At 44.9% G+C, this 19479-nt stretch overlaps 1 protein-coding gene across 2 annotated transcripts in view; it reads left to right on the plus strand.

Moving 5' to 3' along the window:
• The first annotated feature begins 2238 nt into the window (after nucleotides 1-2238).
• The window catches only part of LOC139750162 (uncharacterized), a 54263-nt gene continuing 37022 nt past the window's right edge, over nucleotides 2239-19479 (plus strand). The window contains exon 1 of one of the 2 annotated variants that reach the window (XM_071664507.1): nucleotides 2239-2412. Coding sequence is in view for 1 of the 2 variants with exons in the window: in XM_071664506.1 (XP_071520607.1) it covers nucleotides 2410-2412 (3 nt within the window). In the remaining variant the exon portion in view is untranslated. The remainder of the gene's footprint in view (nucleotides 2413-19479) is intronic. The other variant, XM_071664506.1, reaches the window with a different exon arrangement.

Raw genomic sequence — 19479 nt, forward strand, 5'->3', positions numbered from 1 at the left:
CTACACTGAACGGCACATTGTTAGTGAGACCTTACACTGAACGGGACATTATTACTGAGAGACTACAGGAAAAGATAATGTGTCACTAAGAAAATACACTGAAGTGTACACTATCACTGAGATATAACACTGAACTGTACACTGTTTCTGCGGAAGACTGGGAAGATCAAAGTAAAAAACAAAACGTTGATGGCATGCACGAAGTACAGTAAAGAACAAGACAAAACACTACAAATGAAGGCCGTAAGGAACAGCAAGATTCATACTGCAATGCCTGAATAAAAGTTGATGGAAATCATTACAGAGAACCAGACGATATATCAGAGAAGCCAGACTTTAAACACACACACACACACACACACACACACAGAGTCAAGCAGAAGCTAACGTCAAGAATATTCTGGGCAAAACTTTCCTAAGAAGACGATGAAAGCTACTGTATGATCCGGTCCTCCATTGCCACGTCATTATCCGACCCTCTGCTGCTACATTATCATCCGACCCTCTACTGCTACATTATCATCCGACCCTCTACTGCTACGTTATCCTCCAGCCCTTCCATCTCACGTATGACCTGGCTCTTGACTCACATTTACACAGGACTCTTGAGACATATCACCCGTGCGGGCCCGGGAGAGAGTCTTGCCAAAGTGTAACAGTGTGGGAAGGCATAGCATCCCACAGGGAGCGAGCAATTGCCACGTGGACAGTATTTCCTCAGTACAGTCAGGCGAGGTGCGTACGTCTCCCTCACTCTTCACATAGACATCACATTCCACCGTCCACCAGACGCAACACACTCTCTGGTGTCGTCTGTGGTGCCTCTCACCCCCAGCAGTTCACCCACCCTGTCTCTCTCTCTCCTCCGCGATCTACATGCCTCCCACTCTCCCCTCTTCTCGTGCCTGCAGCAGTATCATCACAAACCCTCCTCTATAAACTTCTACTTGTCATAGTCTCTGGATGGCTTCACAGGTGAGTTGCAGTGGAAGTAAAGTTGCAGAGTCACAAAAGTTGGAGGGGGAGAAGAAATGATCGAGGAACACTGTCGTTATGGATGACCCGTTGGGAAATAAACAAGAGTGAAGAGATTGCGTTATCTCCGGAGGAGGCAGGCTAGTAATTTATGAGGAAACAAGTCCAGTGGACGTTTTTTACATAAGGTAGGGCAAAAATACAAAATCCAACGCATACAAAAATGAGTGAATGCGAAGGTAAATGACACAGAATTTGAGAACATATAAGTCGATAGAATGTAAGAGAGAAAAGATCGAATGATGAACCGAGACACTTGAAAAGGTGTTTGAAGTCCACAAGGCAAATGGTATCACCCAAACACCTCATGATATCATCAGAGTTGTCGAGACATAGTGCAGACCAGGGCACCTGCTCACCTACCAATACCTATCACGAGACGTTAGCTGAGGAAGGGCGAACACGTAATGCTCAACACAGTGTCTCCTTACCTTGTAGAACTATTGTCCTCTGGTGCACCAGGGATATGCAATTCTCTTTCCACGGCTGATCATAATTACAACGACCATATACACCAGTAATGATCACAACGACCACACACACACACACCAGTAATGATCACGACTGGTGTGTGTGGTCGTTGTGATCTTAACTGGTGTGAGGGGTTAGGTCTGAGGTGAGGCGTGAGGTGTGAGTTGAGAGGGATGAGATGTGAAGGGTGAGGTGTGAGGGGTGAGATGTGAGGGTGAGGTTAGAGGTGTAAGGGGTGAAGTGTGAGGTGTGATGTGTGCTGGTTGAAGTGTGAAGGGTGAGATGTTAGGTGTGAGGGATGAGGAGTGAGGTGTGAGGTGTGATGTGTGAAGGATGAGGTGTGAAGGGTGAGATGTTAGGTGTGAGGTGTGAGGGGCGAGGTGTGAGGTGTGATGGCCGGGGCAGCTTAACTGCTGGACTGCTGGTGATATTTCATTGGGATCATTGTTGCCATTTCTTGGCTTAATTAATTTCCAGGGTAATTCATCTTTGATTTCCAGTAGGATTTGTCATTACCAGAGCCAGTGAATACTTCACTCAGCCAACGCTAACATTCACCTGCATCTTCACTACACCCTACACCCGAGCCCCGTGTAATTAATTAGTCATTCGTGTCGTAAATGAAGAGCTTCATTCTCTTCAAGACCACTCATGGCTGAGGAGAAGAGGGGAGCAGCGTGGGGTCCAGCCTGCCTGGGTGTGGGGTACAGTTGTGGTCCAAACTACCTAGGAGTGGGGTACAGTTGTGGTCCAGCCTGCATGGGACCGCCAGGTGGCGGGGTAGGCTGAGTGAGGGAGCCGGTCAGTGGCCCAGCGGCCGGCCTGGCGTGAGGGTGTGTGGTAAAGCTCCGGGTGGACCATCTCGTGATAGCTGTGTCATCCTGCAGGAGGACTACTGCCGTCATGGTAGGTGATCTGACCTTCTACTTTTGTTGTCCCACGTTGTGTCCTAGCCTTCGTCAGGAGTGCATTTGTGATCGTTGATTCCGTACAAGATATCATCACATTCATTTGTGAGTTAGGGAAACATGGAGGGAACTCACCGCAGGGAGCGAAGGGTGTCATATGGTGTTGTCATTGCCATAAGCTACTGGAATGTCAACCTAGGGATCACGCGCGTCAGGTGGTAGTAGACGAAGTGAACCCGTGGGGCAGTATGGCATGTTCAATGATCACCACCCCTGGGGTATCTTGGCCCTGGATTTACGTCATCACCCCCGAGGGTCGTAACGTCCTGCTCAAGGGTTATAACATAGCGCTTACGAGATTACAAGTGGGTGGGGATGGGGGTCATATAGTGAACATAGCCAGGTGGCGTCAGTGGGGTCTCGGGTGCCGGCGCAGCCCTCATGAGTCGCCTGAGCCGTTCGTGTGGCGTTCCCCTCAGCATACTGCACCACAACTGACTTAACTCTCTTCATAAAGACGAAGGTAACACAGGTTTAGCAGGAAAGGATTTGCATTCAGTATTTACAATTTACAAGTTATTTGCAAGAATGTTATAAAGGTTCTAGTGATGTGAACTACATTAATGTAGAGTACAACCCCTTGTGTTCTGACAACGATGCGTGGCTTCCTGTGTTGTGCTTGACACCAGTGTGTGGCTTCCTGTGTTGTGTTCTGACAACAGTGTGTGGGTTCCTGTGTTGTGTTCTGACAACAGTGTGTGGGTTCCTGTGTTGTGTTCTGACAACAGTGTGTGGGTTCCTGTGTTGTGTTCTGACACCAGTGTGTGGGTTCCTGTGTTGTGTTCTGACACCAGTGTGTGGCTTCCTGTGTTGTGTTCTGACACCAGTGTGTGGCTTCCTGTGTTGTGCACTGACAATAGTGTTTATGATTGTTGTTTCTAAGCTTCAGGTCTCTCTTGCCAAGATTTCTTTTACCAGTGACACGTAAGCCTCAGACTGCTTTGTTCTCAGTGGATGTTTCTGCGATCTTTGTCATATGTTTAAGGCTCAGGGACTTCTACCTTTAGGATAAGGCTCAGAGAATTCCTCTTCCTTCAGCACAAGGCTTAGAAACTTCCTGCACCCTCAACGTATAATGTTCAGAGACCTCCTCCACCCTCAACATAAGACTCGGAGACCTCCTCTACCCTCAACATAAGACTCAGAGACCTCCTCTACTTTCATTATACAGTAAGGCTCTGAGATAAGGCCTCCCAACTACGTGTCGCGGACCGTCGTCGCGACTCGTAAGTTGTACTCTTGAGATTGTAAAGTTATGAATAGTAAATATTTGGGTTGTGGGTGAACACTTTTGTGAGGTGGTGCAGCAAGACCTCTAACCTTGCCTGCCCTCAGCAAGTATCCACGACACCACCTTCCTCGGAGTATGAAACTAATGTCTCTCCTCTCAGTAGGTACCTCAACACCACCTTCCTCAGTATATGAACCTAAGATCTCTCCTCTCAGTATGTACTCCCAACACCACCTTCCTCAGTATATGAACCTAAGTTCTCTCCTCTCAGTCATGTACTCCCAACACCACCTTCCTCCCGTAGGAAAAAGAACCTAAAGGGTTCCCCCCATCCCTTCCCCACATAGGGACACCCCAACCCCTTCCTCCAAGGGAATTAATGAACCCAAAAGGCTCCCCCCTTCCCCCTCCCGTAAAATTAACCTAACCCCCCACATTGGGATTCCCCCCACCCCCCCGGATTCCCGGTTCACAAGTAATTTCCCCCCCATGGCCCCCCCCCCAAAACCAATTTTAAGGTCCCCACACTGGCCCCCCCCCCAGTCCCTTTTTCCGGAGGAACCCCCCACCGGCCCACCCCAACCAAATCCTTTACACACCCATTTTAAAGCACAAACCCCCCTTGAAACAAAAACAATCCAAATGCCCCTTCCCCGTACATTAATAGCCCAACCCCCGGGGGGGGGCACCCCCCCTTGTTCCCCTTGTAACCCTCCCTGCCCCTTCCCAAAATTAACCCTAATAACTTCCCACGAGGACATCCCCCCCAAAACCCTTCCCCCCTGGCCCTTAATTGCCCCCCTTTTAGGCCCCCCCTCCCAGCCCCCCCAGGTTAAATGTTTTGTTTGTGTGGTGGGCGGTAAAAATTTTGGGGTTAAAATTTTTGATTTTTTGGAAAACCGCAAGACCCCCGGAAAAAGCGGGGGGAAGGGGTTTGCCTTAAAAATCCCTTTTACTCCCTCACACTGTCTACTTCCCTCACACTGGCCGCCACCTTCACACTGGCCACCTCCCTCACACTGGCCACCTCCCTCACACTGGCCACCTCCCTCACACTGGCCACCTCCCTCACACTGGCCACCTCCCTCACACAGTCCACTTCCCTCACACTGGCCACCTCCCTCACACTGTCCACCTTTCTCGCACTGGCCACCTCCCTCACACTGGCCACATCCCTCACACCGACCACCTCTCTCACACTAGCCACCCTTCACACTAATCACATCTCTGACACTAACCACATTCCTCACAACATCAACAACTCTTATACTAGCCACATTCCTCACATTAGCTACATCCCTCACACTAGCCACATTCCTCACAGTAGGTACATCCCTCACACTAGCCACATTCCTCACATTAGCTACATCCCTCACACTAGCCACATTCCTCACAGTAGGTACATCCCTCACACTAGCCACATTCCTCACAGTAGGTACATCCCTCACACAGTAGCCACTTCCCTCACTGGCTACATCTCTCACACTAGCCACATCCCTCACTTTGGCTACATCCTCCACATCGGCCACGCCCTTCACACCAGGAATTACATACTGTAAATAAATATTGTTTCCCGATACCGTGAGTGGGTCGGCCTCACTCTCGCCTCCCTGGCAGTTAAAATGTCTTGCATTTTATGTGAGCAGCAGAGAGCCAGAATGAAAATTAGAAACTGGAGTTTTGTTGAGGTGTAGCGGTATATAACATCCCGTGTTGAGGTGTAGTGGTATACAACATCCCGTGTTGAGGTGTAGAGGTATACAACATGCCATGTTGAGGTATATTGGTATACAACATCCCATGTTGAGGTGTATTGGTATACAACATTCCTTGTTGAGGTGTAGTGGTATACAACATCCCGTGTTGAGGTGTAGAGGTATACAACATCCCGTGTTGAGGTGTAGTCGTATACAGCATCCCGTGTTGAGGTGTAGTGGCGTACAACATCCCGTGCTGAGGTGTAGTGGTATACAACATTCCGTATTGAGGTGTAGTGGTATACAACATCCAATGTTGAGGTGTAGTGGTATACAATATCCCGTGTTGAGGTGTAGAGGTATACAACATCCCATGTTGAGGTGTAGCGGTATACAACATCCCATATTGAGGTATAGTGGTATACAACATCCCGTGTTGAGGTGTAGTGGTATACAGCATCCTGTGTTAGTGTAGTGGTATACAACATCCAATGTTGAGGTGTAGTGCTATACACCATCCCGTGTTGAAGTGTAGTGCTATACAACATCCTGTGTTGAGGTGTAGTGGTATACAGTGTCCCGTGTTGAAGTGCAGTGGTATACAACATCCCGTGTTGAGTGTAGCGGTATACAACATCCCATTTTGAGGTATAGTGGTATACAACATCCCGTGTTGAGGTGTAGTGGTATACAACATCCCGTGTTGAGTGTAGTGGTATACAACATCCCATGTTGAAGTATAGTTGTATACAACATCCCGTGTTGAGTGTAGCGGTATACAACATCCCATATTGAGGTATAGTGGTATACAATATCCCGTGTTGAGGTGTAGCGGTATACAACATTCCATGTTGAGGTGTAGTGGTATACAGTATCCCATGTTGAGGTGTAGTGGTATACAACATCCCATGTTGAGGTGTAGTGGTATACAACATTCCATGTTGAGGTGTAGTGGGTTACATCATCCCGTGTTGAGGTGTAGCGGTATACAACATTCCATGTTGAGGTGTAGCGGTATACAACATTCCATGTTGAGGTGTAGTGGTATACAACATTCCATGTTGAGGTGTAGCGGTATACAACATTCCATGTTGAGGTGTAGTGGTATACAACATTCCATGTTGAGGTGTAGCGGTATACAACATTCCATGTTGAGGTGTAGCGGTATACAACATCCCGTCTTGAGGTGTAGCGGTGTATAACATTCCATGTTGAGGTGTAGTGGTATACAACATCCCGTGTTGAGGTGTAGAGGTATACAACATCCCGTGTTGAGGTGCAGAGGTGTATACAACATCCTATGATGAGGTGTAGTGGTATACAACATCCCATGTTGAGGTGTAGTGGTATACAACATCCCATGTTGAGGTGTAGAGGTATACACCATCCCGTGTTGAGGTGTAGAGGTATACAACATCTCGTGTTGAGGTGTAGCGATATACAACATCCCATGTTGAGGTGCAGTGGTATACAACGTCCCGTGTTGAGTGTAGTGGTATACAACATCCCGTGTTGAGGTGTAGCGGTATACAACATCCCATGTTGAAGTGTAGCGGTATACAACATCCCATGTTGAGGTGTAGTGGTATACAACATCCCATGTTGAGGTGTAGCGGTATACAACATTCCATGTTGAGGTGTATTGGTATACAATATCCCATGTTGAGGTGTATTGGTATACAATATCCCATGTTGAGGTGTAGTGGTATACAACATCCCATGTTGAGGTGTAGTGGTATACAACATCCGATGTTGAGGTGTAGTGGTATACAGTATCCCATGTTGAGGTGTAGTGGTATACAACATCCCGTGTTGAGGTGTAGAGGTGTACAACATCCTGTGTTGAGGTGTAGTGGTTTACAGTATCCCGTGTTGAGGTGTAGAGGTATACAACATGCCATGTTGACGCGTAGTGGTATACAACATCCCGTGTTGAGGTGTAGCGATATACAACATCCTGTGTTGGTGTAGTGGTATACAGTATCGCGTGTTGAGGTGTAGTGTTATACAATATCCCATGTTGAGGTGTAGTGGTATACAATATCCCATGTTGAGGTGTAGTGGTATACAATATCCCATGTTGAGGTGTAGTGGTATACAGTATCCCATGTTGAGGTGTAGTGGTATACAATATCCCGTGTTGAGGTGTAGTGGTATACAATATCCCGTGTTGAGGTGTAGTGGTATACAATATCCCGTGTTGAGGTGTAGTGGTATACAATATCCCATGTTGAGGTGTAGTGGTATACAATATCCCGTGTTGAGGTGTAGTGGTATACAATATCCTATGTTGAAGTGTAGTGGTATACAATATCCTATGTTGAAGTGTAGTGGTATACAATATCCAATGTTGAGGTGTAGTGGTATACAATATCCCATGTTGAAGTGTAGTGGTATACAATATCCCATGTTGAGGTGTGTTGGTATACAATATCCCATGTTGAGGTGTCGTGGTATACAATATCCCATGTTGAGGTGTATTGGTATACAATATCCCATGTTGAGGTGTAGTGGTATACAATATCCCATGTTGAGGTGTAGTGGTATACAATATCCCATGTTGAGGTGTAGTGGTATACAATATCCCATGTTGAGGTGTAGTGGTATACAATATCCCATGTTGAGGTGTAGTGGTGTACAATATCCCATGTTGAGGTGTATTGGTATACAATATCCCATGTTGAGGTGTAGTGGTATACAATATCCCATGTTGAGGTGTAGTGGTATACAATATACCATGTTGAGGTGTAGTGGTATACAATATACCATGTTGAGGTGTAGTGGTATACAATATCCCATGTTGAGGTGTATTGGTATACAATATCCCATGTTGAGGTGTAGTGGTATACAATATCCCATGTTGAGGTGTATTGGTACACAATATCCCATGTTGAGGTGTAGTGGTATACAATATCCCATGTTGAGGTGTAGTGGTATACAATATCCCATGTTGAGGTGTAGTGGTATACAATATCCCATGTTGAGGTGTAGTGGTATACAATATCCCATGTTGAGGTGTAGTGGTATACAATATCCCATGTTGAGGTGTAATGGTATACAATGTCCCATGTTGAAAAGAATCTTGGCAAGCGGCGAGTTATTATCCTTATCTTTTGGAGGAGGATCTCTGATGTGGTTTGTTCTTTCCTGTATATTCTGAACCATATTTCCAAGCAGTTCATGATCATATTTCCAGGTAGTTCATGATCATATTTCCAGGTAGTTCATGATCATATTTCCAAGCAGTTCATGATCATATTTCCAGGTAGTTCATGATCATATTTCCAGGTAGTTCATTATCATATTTCCAAGCAGTTCATGATCATATTTCCAAGCAGTTCATGATCATATTTCCAAGCAGTTTATGATCATATTTCCAAGCAGTTCATGATCTTATTTCCAAGCAGTTCATGATCATATTTCCAAGCAGTTCATGATCATATTTCCAAGCAGTTCATGATCTTATTTCCAAGCAGTTCATGATCATATTTCCAAGCAGTTCATCATCATATTTCCAAGCAGCTCATGATCATATTTCCAAGCAGTTCATGATCATATTTCCAAGCAGTTCATCATCATATTTCCAAGCAGCTCATGATCATATTTCCAAGCAGTTCATGATCATATTTCCAAGCAGTTTATGATCATATTTCTAAGCAGTTCATGATCATATTTCCAAGCAGTTCAGGATCATATTTCCAAGCAGTTCACGATCATATTTCCAAGCAGTTCATGATCATATTTCCAAGCAGTTCATGATCATATTTTCAAGCTGTTCATGATCATATTTCCAACCTGTTTATGATCATATTTCGAAACAGTTTATGATCATATTTCGAAACAGTTCATGATCATATTTCCAAGCTGTTCATGATCATATTTCCAAGCTGTTCATGATCATATTTCCAAGCTGTTCATGATCATATTTCCAAGCTGTTCATGATCATATTTCCAAGCAGTTCATGATCATATTTCCAAGCAGTTCATGATCATATTTCCAAGCTGTTCATGATCATATTTCCAACCTGTTTATGATCATATTTCCAAGCTGTTCTTGATCATATTTCCAAGTGTTCATGATCATATTTCCAACCTGTTTATGATCATATTTCCAAGCTGTTCTTGATCATATTTCCAAGCTGGTCTTGATCATATTTCCAAGCTGTTCAGGATCATATTTCCAAGCTGTTCATGATCATATTTCCAACCTGTTTATGATCATATTTCCAAGCTGTTCTTGATCATATTTCCAAGCTGTTCTTGATCATATTTCCAACCTGGTTATGATCATATTTCCAAGCAGTTCATGATCATATTTCCAAGCAGTTCATGATCATATTTCCAAGCTGTTCATGATCATATTTCCAACCTGTTTATGATCATATTTCCAAGCTGTTTCATGATCATATTCCAAGTTGATCATATTTCCAAGCTGTTCTTGATCATATTTCCAAGCTGTTCATGATCATATTTCCAACATGTTTATGATCATATTTCCAAGCTATTCTTGATCATATTTCCAAGCTGTTCATGATCATATTTCTTCTTCAAATGAAAGAATCCGGTAAACTCCCTATGAAATCAAACATTAACATGTCAATACAGAAGTACTGATGATGATACACCGCTCGATTCCTTGCTCCCACAATTTATGTTTGAAGTGGTCACTGTTTGTCTGTCCCAGAAATGTCAATATCCACAGTTTTGTTGATGTTCTAGACTTAGAAGAAAGAAAACCTCTGTCTTCTGCCGGTACATTACCTCAACTTCCCACTTGATATTCCCAGTTTAGGTGATTTCTTGACTTCGTTGAAAGCAAACTATCTGCAAACGACAGTCATTTTCAAAATAATATAAAACTCAACGATTTAAGAAAAGACTGTAGATACTTGCTTATGTAATGCTAATCATAGTGAAGTTAAACGTACCTAGAGAGTCCAGGCCTAGGATCATATCTTTTCAAAGTTTGTATTTCCTTAATAAACTAACATTTTATAGTGCATGGTCTGCACAGCTGGCCGGTCCAGCTCCAACCTCAGGAAAGAGATGAAGGCTTCCTCAAGTTAAAGAAAAGCAAACACACACACACACACACACACACACACACACACACACACACACATACACACACACACACACACACACACACACACACACACACACACACATACACACACAAAAAAAAAAAGAATACTAAGTTGCAGCTATGGACTGTGTTGCGATGTAGAGGCCCATGATATTTATATATTTTCTTGGTTGGTGTTCCAGTCATGGACAAAATTCCACAAGAAGACCGGGTCTTTATTGAAGTTTAGAGAGATTAATGAAAGGGAAAAAGAAGAGACAAGAAAGTATATACTATTTTGGATCAGGTAAAAAACCTGTTTTTCAAAATGTGCGCAAGGTCATAAGTATTGGGAAAGACATGATAGGGTACAGAGTTCCAAAGCTTCGAGGTGTAGGGAAAGAAAGTTTTCAAAACGGCCCACTCTTGAGTTGCCAGCGTCCGCACAACAATCACGTAACACAGCAGATTGCCGAGTACTGCGTGTTCTAGCTAGTGGTTGGGGCACACAAGCAGCCAGCTCTCGGGAGCAAAAGCTAAAATAATATATATAGAAGAGGGAAAATGAACCAACATTATGGTGTAGGGCAAGCGGGTCGTGTTGAACTTACCATAGGAAGATTTCCAAGTTGGAGCTCTTTCGAATCAACTGTCAAGTAGGATGCAGAACTAGAACCACCCCAGATGTGAAAGAATAAGGGGAGCAGCTGTTTAGAACAGCTTTTGTTTATCCCACTATGATATTCTGGCCAAGTCTGAGTTTGTGAGGAAGTTGCGCCGAGATGCAGATCAAATGAGAGAAGAGGGAGCAGAATTGAACAATGTGGAAGAATGCAGTGCTGAGTCGCTAGCGTGTGAATGCATTTCGTTGTGTGTGGAACAAAGGAAATCGATGAAAAATAAGGAGGAATGTGTAGGAGACAGGACAGAACCTTGAGGGGCACTGCTGCTGATGGAGAGAAAGAGGAAAGGCTGATATATCAACAACCAAGGAGATAGATCGGCCTAAGACGAGGATGTATATGAAGAAGCAAAGTGAGGAAGGTACGGCAAAAGAGGGAAGCCTAGAGATAAAAACCGATGCCACATGTCAAAAGCTATAGATATATCAAGGCCAATTACATAAGATTCCCCCAAATCTTTCAGGGTTGATTACCAGACATTAGTAAGACAGGATCTTGCCTTACGGAAACCATATTAGTGATTAGAGAGAAGTCTGTGAGATTCCAGATGTTTAAGGATATGGGAGTTGAGGAGGGATTCAAAGACTTTGGAAATGTAAGATTTTAAAGCAAGGTACTTTCTTCTTAGGTATGGGATATACTAAAATGTGCTTCCATGAATGAGGAAATACTTAGGTTTTTAAACAGAAACGGAACAGACGAGCAAGCACAGGTGCAAGTTCAGAGGCACACTCTTTCAGTGCAATGGGATGGATACCATCAGGATCATGAGCCTTACTTACTGGGAGGGACATAGGATTAATAAGAGCATCAGGGGGTGAGAGTTAGTCATCCAAAGTGGAGTTAAAAGAGGAACGAAAACAAAAGAGGGTTGCTTTGTCTACGGGAGAGACAGTTATAGTACTGTCAGAACGGAAAAGTGAAGGAAAGGTGGAGCGATAGAAATTGTTAGCGATGCCCTTGGCTACAGAACAGAAAGACCTTGTCAGTGGATGACGAGGAGAGGTTATCGTACTTGTTTCGAATAAGGAACGCTTTGCCTCACGAACAACTCAATTGTAACGGTTACAGACAGTGATAAATGCTGAGAGGAAGTCAGAGGAAGGAGATTTTTTCGTAATTCGATATGCTGACCCCTTGCCTGAATGGCCTCAGAACGGGAAGAGCAGGAACGTCCCTCTACATTTCTTAGACGACGAACTACCCACAGTGAGGATCACTGACAGTCTTCTGTTATTGTAGCAAGGCATGCCATATAGTGGCACTAGCTGTGCAGCAACATTCAGCAATGTAAGTGTTTCTTCGCTTCCAAGGGAAGTAGCAGATAAGCTGTGAGGTTATGAATCAGTATTGTGTAGCGGTCAGATGGAGTGGTGACGGTTCATGAGGAAAGTGATAAACACTTGTGTGATGGCTAGGCCTCAACACTGATGGTTGTGATGGCATCTTGCTTCACTTAGACACTTGCTTCACGCAATGTAAACGGACATTTTGAGTAAAAAGGCGCACTAGTTTCATTCCTCAGCAAGATCAACACACCAGTGTATTAACCTTCCATTATATGTTCGCTCTTGGAAAATGAAGCTCGGCTAGAACTCAGGAAGGGTCATTAGGGAGCTATCCATCTCGGACCTGTAATTTGCATAGCTCTAGATTACTCAACATTTCCTGCTCAACGACGCACTAACTTACACTTTTATTAAGTGTGGCAGCAACATATTTCACAAAGCAAGAGAAAACGAAAACATACGAGACGATTGTATCCGTGTAGCTGTCTCACGAGGAGCTCTTACGGGAGCTCTTACTAGAGGGATCTGTCCCACCTGAGGCAGACCCATGGGTCGTTTGTACTTCCGTGGTCAGTGGACCAGGTCTGCTGTACCCCGTCTGTAGTACAAGTCTGTTCACACCCAGGAACACACCTCGAGGACAGATACGAACTGGCATGACCTGGTGTACTCGCACACTGCACTACCACTACAGGAGACGCGTCTGAGCTCAGATCATAATGTACAGAGCGAGGCTGGTACCCTCCCGCCCGCCTTCCTTCACGTATACAACCTGCTCCTGCGCTGCCCTCCTCCTGTGGCCTCCAGATGGACATTCCTCCTCCCATGACCTCCAGATGGACAAACGTTGACATTCACGATGGAAGGAAATCACCCGCAACATAAAAAAAAAAAAAAAAAAATCAGTGGCTCAGTCTCGTATCATCATAGTGTAGCCAGCACGGTGGAGAGGTAATGTAGAGGTGCATCAATACGGTGGACAGGTGATGTAGAGGTACATCAGCACGGTGGAGAGGTGATGCAGAGGTACATCAGCACGGTGGAGAGGTGATGCAGAGGTACATCAGCACGGTGGAGAGGTGATGCAGAGGTACATCAGCGCGGTGGAGAGGTGATGTAGAGGTACATCAGTACGGTGGAGAGGTGATGTAGAAGTACATCAGTACGGTGGAGAGGTGATGTAGAAGTACATCAGCACGGAGGAGAGGTGATGTAGAAGTATATAAACCAAAATGTTATAACAGTTGTCACAGCGCACGCTACAACAGTTGTCGCAGCGTACTTTCCGACAACTGTCTCAGTGCGTTCAGACAAATGTCACAGTGACATATTCTGATCCCAGCGTAAGATATTCCTCCCCCCCCCCCCCAACCCCCACATCACTCATGTTCACAACGATCATTTGTCACATTTGTTGCTGAGGACGGGTGTGGTCAGCCCCCTGTAGCGCCCCCTGCTCTGTGGACGAACACTAAACAATTAACACATGAAATTTAACAAAGCATGTCTCTCTCTCTCTCTCTCTCTCTCTCTCTCTCTCTCTCTCTCTCGTTTCATCATTCCTCTTTCCTCGTTCACGCGCGCCGGTCAGCATGTTGCGCTGCTGCTGTGCAATGTCTGTTATATCTAATTAAGTTAAAGGACAAAGGTCAATATTTCGAATCTTTTAAGCCTTTTGAGCTCTACGGTACGATCCCTGAACACGACGGCACGATCCCTGAGCACGACGGTACGATCCCTGAACACGACGGTACGATCCCTAAACACGATGTTACGACCTCACCCAGGTTCTATAGTGGCTCAGGTACAGCCTCCCAGATGTTAGAGTGGATCAGGTACAACCTCCCAGATGTTAGTGGATCAGGTACAGCCTCCCAGATGTTAGAGTGGATCAGGTACAACCTCCCAGATGTTAGTGGATCAGGTACAGCCTCCCAGATGTTAGAGTGGATCAGGTACAGCCTCCCAGATGTTAGTGGATCAGGTACAGCCTCCCAGATGTTAGAGTGGATCAGATACAGCCTCCCAGATGTTAGAGTGGATCAGGTACAGCCTCCCAGATGTTAGTGGCTCAGGTACAGCCTCCCAGATGTTAGAGTGGATCAGGTACAGCCTCCCAGATGTTAGTGGCTCAGGTACAGCCTCCTAGATGTTAGAGTGGATCAGGTACAGCCTCCCAGATGTTAGAGTGGATCAGGTACAGCCTCCCAGATGTTAGAGTGGATCAGGTACAACCTCCCAGATGTTAGAGTGGATCAGGTACAGCCTCCCAGATGTTAGAGTGGATCAGGTACAGCCTCCCAGATGTTAGAGTGGATCAGGTACAGCCTCCCAGATGTTAGTGGCCCAGGTACAGCCTCCCAGATGTTAGAGTGGATCAGGTACAGCCTCCCAGATGTTAGAGTGGATCAGGTACAGCCTCCCAGATGTTAGAGTGGATCAGGTACAGCCTCCCAGATGTTAGAGTGGATCAGGTACAGCCTCCCAGATGTTAGAGTGGATCAGGTACAGCCTCCCAGATGTTAGAGTGGATCAGATACAGCCCCCCAGATGTTAGAGTGGATCAGGTACAGCCTCCCAGATGTTAGAGTGGATCAGGTACAACCTCCCAGATGTTAGAGTGGATCAGGTACAGCCTCCCAGATGTTAGAGTGGATCAGGTACAGCCTCCCAGATGTTAGAGTGGATCAGGTACAGCCTCCCAGATGTTAGAGTGGATCAGGTACAGCCTCCCAGATGTTAGAGTGGATCAGGTACAACCTCCCAGATGTTAGAGTGGATCAGGTACAGCCTCCCAGATGTTAGAGTGGATCAGGTACAGCCTCCCAGATGTTAGAGTGGATCAGGTACAGCCTCCCAGATGTTAGAGTGGATCAGGTACAGCCTCCCAGATGTTAGAGTGGATCAGGTACAGCCTCCCAGATGTTAGAGTGGATCAGGTACAGCCTCCCAGATGTTAGAGTGGATCAGGTTTGATACCTGACCCTCGTGAGGCAGCTGATACGTAGATGGTTGTCATTATCATACCCACAGGTCAGACCGTCCTGCTCAGCCGTTACCTCACATTATCTTCAACTAAACTTAACAAATAATTTCTCTTTGGGAGGAAATTATACAATGATCTGGCAAAATTATGAATTAATCCGGCAGAAATTATACATTGATCTAGTGGTAATTATACACTGATCTAAGGATAATTATGCACAGATCTAGTGGTAATCATACACAGATCTAGTGGTAATTATACACTGATCTAGTGGTAATTATACACTGTCCTAGAGGTAATTATACACTGATCTGGGGGTAATTATACACTGATCTAGGGGTAATTATAACTGATCTAGGGGTAATCATACACTGATCTAGTGGTAATTATACACCGATCTAGGGGTAATTATACATTGATCTAGTGGTAATTATATGCTGATGTAGTGGTAATTATACACTGATCTGGTGGTAATTATACACTGATCTATTGGTAATTATACACTGGTCTATTGGTAATTATACACTGATCTAGTGGCAATTATACACTGATCTAGTGGTAAGTATACACTGATCTTGTTTTGATTATACACTGATCTAGTTGTAATCATATACCTATCCAGGGGTAATTATACACTGATGTAGTGGTAATTATACACTGATGTAGTAATTATATACTGATCTAGGGGTAATCATACACTGATCTAGTGGTAATTATACACTGATCTAGGGGTAACTATACACTATTCTAGTGGTAATTATACACTGATCTAGTGGTAATTATACACTGATCTAGGGGTAATTATGCACTGACCTGGTGGAAGTTACAGAGTTCCTGTTCATGAAACTAGCTAACTTCAATACACGACCTTTGATTGCGACTACTGACCTGACCAGCCAGGTGTGCTAACATCTAGCGCCAATAATGAAGGATTTAACTCCTTGATCCATTTCTATTTACCCCAGTGATAAAAGTAAGCATACTTCATGTTACAAGAGAGACAGAGCCTGACGTGAACTATCGCTGTCATGGCCAGGGTTGTCATGGCCAGGGTTGTCATGGCCAGGATTGTCATGGCCAGGATTGTCATGGCCAGGGTTGTCATGGCCAGGGTTGTCATGGTCAGGGTTGTCATGGCCAGGGTTGTCATGGCCAGGATTGTCATGGCCAGGGTTGTCATGGCCAGGGTTGTCATGGCCAGGGTTGTCATGGCCAGGATTGTCATGGCCAGGATTGTCATGGCCAGGATTGTCATGGCCAGGGTTGTCATGGCCAGGATTGTCATGGCCAGGATTGTCATGGCCAGGGTTGTCATGGCCAGGGTTGTCATGGCCAGGATTGTCATGGCCAGGGTTGTCATGGCCAGGATTGTCATGGCCAGGGTTGTCATGGCCAGGGTTGTCATGGCCAGGGTTGTCATGGCCAGGATTGTCATGGCCAGGGTTGTCATGGTCAGGGTTGTCACGGTCAGTGTTGTCACGGTCAGTGTTGTCACGGCCAGGGTTGTCATGCCAAGGTTGTCATGGCCAGGGTTGTCATGGTCAGGGTTGTTACGGTCTAGAATACCTCCACGGGACTCAGGTACAGCACCTGGAGCAGCGTATCCTCCACCCTCCGTCAGGAAACAAATTAAAGAACGTTAACTGTTGGACCACGTGACCCACGCTGACCACGCCCTGGTTACTGGCATGACCCGTAAGGATAAAAGGTCACGCCATCATAGCTCCGGGTCGTATCATCGTGTTCATGGATGGTACCGTCAAGGGTGGCACCGTCAAGGATGGTACCGTCGTGATGAAGGGCTTGAGAATGTGCAGTACACGAGGGCAGCAACACTGGATTGTTGTGTGCTCAGGAGCTGATGATGGCGTCGTGTTTGGCTGCTACTTGATGTTGGAGGGTTGTCAAATATTGTTTTAATAAACAATTTGCGAAATAGAAAGTCTCGTGTAACCTTTACGTAACCTTAAACGACTTTTTCATAAATGGAATTGGTTATCTTTTACACTTGGTTTCCAAGTTGGAAAATAAAAAAATGGAAAACATCTAGTTAGCGGCAATATTCGTCTTACTTGTAAAAGGACGTTCCATGAGTCTTGGATGTGTGGTATATCTCCTGTGGTACAGAACATTCAAGAGGAAATTTATGATGAGCCGCAGAATCTTTATCTGCTTAACAAATACGTTATCGACTGGCTACATGATTAGGAGATTGCATCGTAGGAAGTCTGGTAAACACACACACACACACACACACACACACACACACACACACACACACCAATAACTGTAAAGTTTTAAGGTTTCTCCTGTCTGTATTTCTTCAGGCGTCTTCATCTCACTTCTACGCGCGTGTCTCTTGTGCTAACTTCATCGACCAGATCTGTCGCTTGGTTCACACATAAGTCGTCAGAATAGACGTCATATCTTGAATCCGAAACTTTCTATCCCGTCCGAAGGTCTGGCTTCCCAGGACAGCAAGCGCCTCACAGAGGGCAGCAGGGGCAGTTCCAGACTCACAGTTACTCGCTAGGAAATTCTTCATGAGGAAAAGTCCAAAAGAAAAACATGAGTCCTATGGCTTGATGATGATGGAAAGTAAAAATCATGCGTGGGATAGAATGAATTTGAGCATTGTGTTATACACGGGGTGACGTACGGCCAGAGGTTTGAACTAGGGCACATGAAGCAACCAGGGAAACCACGGAAAGGTCTATGGAGTCTGATAGAGGGTTGTGGTTTCGATATACACATGACAACTAGAGAATTTGATGTGACCGAATGAGGCCTTTCCCTCCTTTGATCTGGGCGCTACCTCGCGAATGCCCGTCAGCAAACGGTGTATAGGGGGAGACAAACAAATCATTATATTTGTCCATTATCATATCTAGGTTGACCTCTTAGACTTGTCTTGAAACGTATAAGATACAACATATCAATATAATATCAAATATTGATATAGAAATTTACAACCAAGATCATGTACTCATCATTAGTAGACAGACATTGTCATTTATTTTTATGTAGCAGAAAACAACTTATGAGTAAAACAAAGACAATAAACATCAGTTAATTATTGTCTTGTTAAAAATCCTTCCAAGAATCTAGCCTGGGTGAAATCATTCTCCACTCGAAGCGATGTTGGTTGAGAAGGTGAAATGTGTTTATGAAAAACTGAACAGAAAGATATGCAGCGAGGATTAGTTTTAGTTTTTCTGGTGTTTGCAGACTTAAATCTTGACAGTGGAAGCGTTATATGGAGGGAAAGACGACAGCAGGAAAAGAATCCAAAACTTCACTGAACGAGGAAAGGAGGAATCATAACAGCCAGTTCTCTTGCGTCTGGTCTTCATACGGAGACTATAGGAAGAAACAACCAGTCTGGTACCACGCACGCGTGGGTCTTGTTCATTGGACACGGGCTGACGGCTGAGGAGAGAACTGACTGACGTGATGCTTTTGGAGTAAGGAGAAGGGATCAGCATCATAGCTGACGGGATAACAGGAGATGATGATAAGCTAAAAGGCCTTTGATTTTACTTTGGCTAGAGGAAAGTTGGAACACTAACCACACTAGAGATGTGAGGAGTGCTGGACGAGTAAAATCCCTGTACTTTCTAAATAATTGCTCAGAAGAAAAATTATTTGCCGCACTTATATACAAGACCCAACTTTTCGAAAGAGGGATTTATGAACATTATGTGGAGTGTCCAGGTTAACATGAAGAATACGGCCATGTTTAACATTTATGCTATTGTTGGGTTAAACATCTGATCGATCTTATTCACCTGCCGACTCCTGAGTTGAAGCTGCACACTGGAATCCCACAACCTTCACTACAACTGGGACTGTGAACAAGTGGGACTGGATAACTGGGAAAACTTATTAAATGAGAACAATGCTGAGAATACGTCGTCTGCCTCTGTAGGAACAATGAATCTCCCGGTATCTACTCAACGGTGCAACGCGGAACCATTCCAAGTACTTTATTCTTATGTAAAATTGTGGTAAATATAAAGAGACGGACATGTATTGTGTGGCTTCGAGAAAGCCT

This window comes from Panulirus ornatus, chromosome 9, assembly GCF_036320965.1.
Source record: "Panulirus ornatus isolate Po-2019 chromosome 9, ASM3632096v1, whole genome shotgun sequence".
Taxonomy (NCBI): domain Eukaryota; kingdom Metazoa; phylum Arthropoda; class Malacostraca; order Decapoda; family Palinuridae; genus Panulirus; species Panulirus ornatus.